At 50.1% G+C, this 8479-nt stretch overlaps 1 protein-coding gene across 1 annotated transcript in view; it reads right to left on the reverse strand.

Annotated features, from left to right (window-relative positions):
* Positions 1-8479, reverse strand: part of TMCO4 (transmembrane and coiled-coil domains 4) — an 88190-nt gene that overhangs the window by 45362 nt on the left and 34349 nt on the right. The window contains exons 6-9 of the mRNA XM_019666654.1: positions 3515-3820; positions 3128-3271; positions 2188-2307; positions 330-494 (exon numbers count right to left, since the gene is read on the reverse strand). Coding sequence (XP_019522199.1) covers positions 330-494; positions 2188-2307; positions 3128-3271; positions 3515-3820 — 735 coding nt within the window. The remainder of the gene's footprint in view (positions 1-329; positions 495-2187; positions 2308-3127; positions 3272-3514; positions 3821-8479) is intronic.

The following is an 8479-nucleotide window of genomic DNA, read 5'->3' on the forward strand; positions in this document are numbered from 1 at the left end:
GCAGGCCCAGCAAAGATCAGCCAAGTGAAGCCTCATGACCCCTGAGCTATTAGGATAAATGATTGTTAAGTCAGTGAGTTTTGGGGTGGCTACTCACGTAACAACACCTAACTGATCCATTATGTGATAATGTTATTGGCTGTTTACCTGCCCCCTCCCCATGAAGACCACACTTGTCTCGCAGTCAGGCATGTAGCCTTAGCTTTTCCATGTTCCCAGGGCCCAGCACAGTGCCTGGCTCAGCGGTGGCCTCAGGCATGCTAAGGTATGGTACCAGCGTGGGTTGGGAGCAGTGGGCATGTTCTGGCCGCGGGGACGGGGACACTTACCAGACAACACTGTGTACTTTAGGGCCTCCTGGGCCACCATGTTGGCCAGACCACTGAGGATGGTCTCCAGGGCGTTGCCTAGCTCCATCAGGTACTTGGCCTCCCAGGCCAGGCAGTACTGCTCACGGCTACGGGCCAGGGCAGCCCACGGAGCACTGAAGGTTCCTGGGAAGACACAGATAGGTGGGGTCTCTCCTGTCTGTGATAGAGGATGCCCCACCCCTTTCCCAGATAGGCAGCAACAGGGGACCACTCCCCTTGTAGGGAGACAAGAGGCCCACCCCCTCCCAATGAGTGGCAGCTGTTGGTGGAGCAGACAGAGTCCCCACCTCGGGGGTGTATGCGAGGATCACACAAGGTGATGCATGATGCATATCAAGTTCCTACTGTGTGGGTAAAATGCCTGACTCAGGGCAGGCGCCCATACTAAGTGCTCAGTTAATGTTAGAGACCTACTGTGTGTGGGGATGGGGCCTGGCAGTCACACACCAATAAGACTTGGGTGCCTGCCTCTAAACGGAGCCTGGACATTTTCTCACTTGCTTTCTTCTGTGTCATTTAGAAGAGCTTGGCGTCTACCCTTGGGTTCTAGGGATCTGGGAACCAGGAGGCTCTGAGCATGTGTGTCTGGCTGGGATGCTCTGGGTCTCTTGGCCCAACCCACCGGCTCTCCCTCTGAGTGATGAACAGTTCACGGAGCCTCACACTGGGCACTTGCAAACGTGAGCCAGGCACTGAGCAGACCAGGGTGTTAGTTCTCAATACCACCTTGGTGGAATCCCCCAAAACCCACACATTCAAGTTAGAGCAGCAAAGGGAGCTAATGTTTGTGGGATGCCAATTAGAAACCGGGTGCCTTCCACATGTTACCTTGTTTAAATTAATCTTTGTGTGTAAGTACCTTGAAAGGCAGGAATAATTTGTTTCACTTTACAAATGAAGCAACTGAGGCACAGAAAGGTTAAGTAATTTGCTTGAGGTCACACAGCCAGGGTGTGCTTATCTCTCACCTATGAGCTTAAATTCTTTGCTATCTTCCCCTTACTCTGAGAATAAATTCAAACTCCTCGCCTCACATGCTCCCAGGTGATCTGGCCTTGCCTATCCTCTATCCTCCTGCCTTCTAGCTCTTAGCTTCAGCTGTCTGTGCTCCTTTTGGTTCTTTTGCACTACTGGGCCTTTGTACATGCTGTCCCTTTTCTTGGTATACACATTTCTTACTCCTTCTTTACCTAGCCAATTCCCAGCCAGTCCTTAGCCTAAATGTTACTTCCTCTAGAACCGTTCCCTCATTTCCCAGAAATACTCTGTGCTTCCCCTATTGTGCCATCCACAAAGCTTCCCTGCCTCAGACTAGATGTTTCATGGCTATGCTTCTCACTACTAAATTCCTAGGGCCTGGCTCAGTGTCTGGCACACGGTGCACGTAGTACCCTATAAATATTGCTGAATGGATGGATGCATGGGTGAATGGGGAGGTGAATTGAGGGATGGATGGATGGGTGGGTGGATGGATGGGTGGATGGGTGGGCGAATGGATGGATGGATGGGTGTGTGGATGGATAAATGGATGGATGGATGGATAGATGGATGAATGGATGGACAGATGTGTAGATAGATGGGTGGATGGGTAGATAGTTGAATAGATAGATGGCATATAAATGGATGAGTAGATGGATATGGGATAAAGTCTCTTCACCTCTCTGAGCCTCGGGTTCCTTCTCTGCAAAACGGGGCTCCCCTACCCATCCTCTAAAGACATTCACAGGCAAGAGCCTAGGTCAGGGTCTGGCCCAGAGCAGCAGGCCCAGCTCAGCCAATGCCCACCCTCCCTCCCACCCCTGCCCCTGGTCCTCACGGTATTTGCCAGAGGCCAGCCAGCCTGTGATGGCGATGGTGACATGCAGCTGCCTGCCTTCCGTCAGAGGCAGAAATGTGAACTCTTCAATGGCTCCAACACGCTTCTTCATCTTGTAGCCTAAAGACCCAGATACAAAAATGAGGCTGGAGGTGACTGGGGACCCCAGGGAATGTGGGTCAGAGGGACTCTGTGCTCACACTCTCACACAGTGAGCGCCAACCCTGTGCCCTGCCCCTGGACAAACATCTCATTTTGGAACTCATTAAGGTAGGTGCCATTACCGTCCCCAGCTACGGATGAGGGTACGAGGCTTCCAGGCGCCCGCGTGGCAGGGCCGGGGCTGGAACTCAGAGCCCAGGCTCACGCCCACCACTCTGCCCCGACGCAGTCGCTTCTGTGTCGTTTTCCTGCCCACACACCTCACGGGGACAACTCGTTTCTCTCAGTAACAGTGGATCGAACGGACCAAGATTCTCAACGCGGGAAGCTGAGAGTCTCCACTTGAGGAGTGGAGTGGGAGTCTCTGTGCGGGATTGGGGGGCTGCTGACACAGATGATTTGGAAAAACTCCCCCAGGTGATGCGGGTGAATGAAGGGTGGCCATGTGCTCTCTCACACGGGGAAGCCCTAGTTAGTGTCTCTGAGGCAGCCTGTCTGGAAACTTCCTAAACAGGGACAAGCAGGTCCAATCAGACCCTTCTCAGGAAGTCTACACAGGGCGCATTTTCCCAAGCTCAGCCCTGATCCGGACCCAGTTCTCTCTGAAGTCCGCTTGCTGCAAGTTCTGGCAGGGCTGGGACCCAGCATGAGAAAAGCCATACCCTCCCCCTCCATCTCCTGGGGAGCCATCACTGGGGAGAATCGAGGCATGTCCTTTAGGAGCTGGGCCACCCTGGCTGGAAATCCCTCACAGTCCACCACTGCTTTTGAACCGTACCTGTGAGGCCAGCTCCGGCTGCACCGAACAGCGAGGTCATGACAGCTATGCCGGCCACTGAGCCCAGAGCCGCTGCGCCCGCACTGCCAATGATTGTTGCAGCTCCGGCGGCAACAAAAGGGGCAGCTAGACCCCCGGTCACACCTGCAAGGAGAGCAGCCCATGGTGGGTAAAGGTGGGAGTGAGGACATGGCCTGCTGGGTTCTTCCTCCATTAGCTGCCCACCACCTTCCATGGAGGCTGCTGACAACACTAACATACACACTGCTGACGGAGCACCTACTATGCGCCCGGGGCCACCTCCCAGCAGATCCTCTGCACTCTCCACTCTTGCTCCCAGCCTGGTGTCATCCCATGTGCCACCATCTCACCTCGAGCTGGCCTTACCGATCACTGTCCCTCCTCCAACGGTCGCCAGGCCTATCAGGAGGTAGCGCTTCCATTTCCTCCGGTTTTCTTTCTTCTTCCGGGACGCCTCAGCCATTCTGGGAGAGAAGAGGATGGTCTTTAGGGCTGGCTGTGCCTGGGGCCCTCTGAGGCCTCCCCGCCTCACCAACCCCCAAACTGGGATCAGTGCTGGGCACTCTGTCATGCAGAGGCAGGTATCAAAAGTCACCCTGGGCCCATCAATGATTTTAAAAAGCTGAAAACATTCTAAAATCCAGCAGGGGGAATCCCAGTGCGTGGGATGTGCTACTTACCCAACGGATCCATCCTAACAGGGTTGCAATTTGAATAATGAAAAGACAAAAATAATAATAATAATAATAACAGCAGCAGCAAAAGAAGCACAAAGATAGTTCCAAATAGCATCGGACTTCATCACCTCCCTTCTTCCTGTCCTTCCCACGCCCCTTCAACTCTGCCATCTGAGCTTGTCTCCCTCTGGGATGTTTGGAAACGAATTTCCTTCAGAATAATCATTTCAAAGGTGGGTGAGTGAAATGTCTGTCCTGGAGACCTTGGCCTGGGGGCAATCGTTAGACCATTCAGGCTTGAAATTTAAAAACTATAAAATGTAGCAGAAGGGAAGCATTTAGAGGGAATTGGGGGTCTGAAGAATCCCTGGCATGGCCGCTGTGAGTGCTCAGGAGTGTCACTAAGCCCCGGTTTCCTGTCAGACACCCACCCTTCAGTGCTTTGGGACAATGAGGAGCTGACTGGGGCGGTCACGACGAGTGCGAACTCTGAACTGAAGTTGGAGTTTGGACAATTCGGTAGGTAGAGTGATAGCAGGTGATGATGATAATAAAGGGAATAGTTAATATTTATTGAGGAATTCCTGTATGCCAGCTACCGTGCTTTGTACTTCACGTGGTTTATCTTATCCTAGGAGCAGTTTTATTATTGTCCCCATATGACACACAAACGAAGGGCTAATAGTACCCACCACCTGAAGGCTTGTAGGGATCAATGAAGAGAAAGTCTGCCAAGCACGTGGCATAAGGGCACCCTGAGTGGGCATTAAAACGGTGGCTCTTTTGTCTTTCTCTTGCATTGTCCCGTGCCTCAGTTTCCTCTTTTGTAAAATGGGGATAATAACATCTACCTCTTAAGGTAGTCGGTGCGTGAAGATTAAATGCATTCCTTCTTCATCCATCTGGGCAACGCATGTTTACTGGGCATGGACCACGTGCGGGCCCTTCTGGGCAGTACTAACCAATACTTGCCTCCCTCCCATCTCTTTCCTCATGAACCACACACAGGTGGTGAGAACCAGTCTATCCTCCAGTCATCAAAAAGGCATGGGATCTGGACTGGGCCTTCGGGCACCTGCTATGCTTTTTGGTGCTCTGCCAGCTCGCCTCAACCCACTTTGGTCCTAAGCCGCTGCTGGGTGGACAGCTCAGCACTGGTCAGTTGCTTCACTGTTGAGAAGCGGAAACCAAGGCTAGATAGCTCCATGTGTATCACAGGTGCTGGCTTCCCCCTCACTGAGACTCATGCCGTCAGACGTGTGGGATGAGGCTGAACCACACGCATCTAGCAAAGTGGAAGGTGGGATGGTGAGTAACATGAGTTCTTAGGTCAGGATTCAAACCTCGTAAACACAGGCTTGAATCCTACCGCTACTGTGACGCTAGCATATCAGCATCCATCGGATACACACTTAGCCCTTCTTGCCCTGATCCTCCTTCCAGAAAGAGGACGCATCCCTGCCATTGAACTGAATGGTCCCATGACCAGCTTTAGCCAATGAACTGTAGATGGGAAGGATGTTGCCACTTCAGGCAAAATGTTTAACAGTCAGTGCAGGAGCCATTTGCTCTGTCCTGAGGCTGGCAATGTTCCAGGCAGAGGGCACTCTATCAGCCTGGGACCGTGTGGACTAAAGCCACAGCCGATCTGCAGCGGACATGCAGAATGAACAAGAAATGCACCTGTGTTGCTGGAAGTCACTGAGATTTGGAGGGCATTTGTTACTGCAGCAAAACCTAGCCCATGCCGATGGACAGAGCCACATACTAACTTTGTGACTATGCATATATTACTGGTTCCATCTGAGTTTCCTCATCCAGTAAGTGGGGATAATCATAGTACTTAATTCCCAGGGGTATTGTGAGAACTAAATGCAATAATTCACAGACAGCACTGGCACGGTGTCATCTTTCTGATCTGTTGGTTGCTATTATCAGTCCTTTCATTATTATGATAATTTCTTCCTGTACACAGGAGATAAATTTTGGCCCTTAATTCCCAACAGGAAGGCTGGAAATTAGTTGCTTTGGGCAGAGTTCAAGACCTCCTGGCCCTCCCTTGGCTCTGAGAAGAGTGTCACCTCTCCAGATAACACTCAGGGCCTCCGTGACTTGGCGCCTGCCTCCTTCACAGCCTCATTGCTCATCACTCCATAACTTACACTTTGCCCTTCAGAAAACAGTGAACTTCCTGCAGGAACGCTGTCTATGTGTCAGTACCTATGTTCCTCCTGACCCCTCTGCTGTTGAGGACCTACTCACCTTCCTTTGTCTGGCTAAACATTACTCATTGTTTAAGCGTCACCTCCTCTGCGAAGTCTGCCCAGGCCCCAAAGTTGGCTCAGTATCCTGACTCTGGACCCCTCGAACCTTCCATACTGTATTAGCCTGGAATTCTAGACCATTGATTTTCAAAGGGTTAGGCTTTGGATCAACTGCTTCAGAATCCCCAGGGAATAGCTGTTCGAAGCACAGTTTCCCAAGCCAGAGGCTCTGGGCGTGTGGGTGAGGATCTCCTGTAGGTCAAGTTTGAGAACCACAAGACCAATACTTCAGGGCACAGAGTCTTTCCTGCTCTCCGTCTTCAGGAGCTGGCCCTGGGCTTGGGACCTGGAGGGTACTCAGAAAACAGTTCTTGAACAGAACCGAATCATTCCCAAGGATGGGAACATCTTGCTGCAGGGGTCCATTCCCCCACTCACTCTCCACATTTATGAAAACCAGAGGGGCGCGGAATAGACATTTTGGCCAAATAAAATATTTAGTCAGAGTGTAGGCCAATCACCATCAAGAATGAAATTCTGGGATAGTACAACAAACCTGGAATGTTATAAAATTTTAACGATCACTACAGATTTATTTTTAAGGACATAGTCAAAGCTTTGAGTTGGCGCCCTTGATATGTCCCAGTACCATCTGCTTCTAGATCGATTGTTCTCGCCGTGGCATCCGCACATCTATGATACTAGATAGTCATCACTTTCAGCTGAATTTATGGAGGGGGAAACTCATAGCCTAAAGCGAATAAAATAACTAAAAAGTAAATATAGCTCTTGAAGCTGTTTTACTTAAAGGTATGAATGCTAGTATATCAAATCCATTTTACAAAGATTAGATAGATGATATACTCTAATCTCTAGTAGCCTGCTTTGGATTATTATTTAAATGTTTAGAAACATCTGCTGAACCAAAAAGAATATCATGCTTTTCCTGAAGTTATTTAGCTAAGGCACCTCTCTGTCAATGTTCGCCTGAATTGCCAATTGATTTCCTTATTTATCTAAGTCCTCGAACGTGTTTAATAACTGCTTTGTACATCAAATGAAGAGCTTTCCCAGCCATCATCTATTATCCCGGCATTTTACTCCTGCAATTACTTCATTTGTCTGACTAAAGTTCAACATCTAAAGCATGAGAGGAGACGGACGTGCTCCGAGTTACATCGACAATGGGTCCTGTATTTGGAAGTGAGAGTTCAGAGCACAGCGACCATCCGAAGGAAGCACTCATTCCCGTTGCTGCCTTTGCCCGCTGGTTAGACACCACGGCAACCCACACCCTCATAGTCACTGGCACACTCATGCTCTGGAATGCCAGGGGCGACCTTGAGTTGGTGTTTCATGTCAGCCTTCCAAAGACGGAGGCTGCAGCCAAAACGCACATCTGGGCAAATCCCAGGCTGGAGCCGCAGACACCCAGTGAAGAGAAAGAGGCCATCTTGCCCCATCGCTCGGTTCCACAAACCACTTTCACTCCGGGCCCTCTTATCTCCCTGAGAGGGTGGTCCTCACGCTCTTCTTTTTTGTAGTCACCTTTTCCAGTTGATAGAGAGGGAGAGGTTATCTCTGGGTGTTTAGACACACTTTCCTAAGAAAAACTAGTAAAAGCTGAGAAAGCCTCATAAAAGAACTATCTTTACAGCTTTCTTCAGAATTAAGGAGGGAACCTGGGATGGTCAACCATGGGTTTTATCAGTTACACTGCTGGGGTACAGCAAGTGGTTGGATATGGTGGTTGAATCAGATGGTGTCCTGACCAGCTGTGAGGCCTTGGCACGTTATCTCACCCGCTCTGACGTTGTTTCTTCCCCTGCGAAACCCTCAGGGGATTGTTATGAGCACCAAATGAGGTGATATCTTGTGTTGGAATCCAGTAAGCCCTCAATAAACGTTAGATGTTGACAATGTTATTATGAGGTGGCCAGTATCAACCTCCAGCTAACATTCACTAGGACCTACTGTGTGCCAGGCACATAGTTCTAAGCTTTTGATATGTATTCATTAATTTAATCCTCTCAACAGTCCTACAATGGAGGTATCACCATTATTCCCCTTGTTAGAGATGAAGAAACTGAGACACAGAGAAGTGAAGTCACCAAACGAGTGGGGGAAGCTTGGATGGCCTCAGGGCTCAGATGGGGACCTAAAAACAGAAAGGTGGTACGTCACACTCTAAACCCCAGGTGCAAAAAGGATCGTCTTGGGGTGCTGAGTGATAAGCTCACCTTGCAGAAACATAAAACCTTAGAGTTAAAGAAACCTACATATAATTTGATCCTCTACTGGAAGAGGTGAAAAAACTGGTCCTGGTGCCCAGAGAGGGAAAGCGACGTGCCCAGGTCCTAAGCCGCTGCTGGGTGGACAGCTCAGCACTG

The sequence above is a fragment of the Hipposideros armiger genome, unplaced genomic scaffold (genome assembly GCF_001890085.2).
Source record: "Hipposideros armiger isolate ML-2016 unplaced genomic scaffold, ASM189008v1 scaffold_477, whole genome shotgun sequence".
Taxonomy (NCBI): domain Eukaryota; kingdom Metazoa; phylum Chordata; class Mammalia; order Chiroptera; family Hipposideridae; genus Hipposideros; species Hipposideros armiger.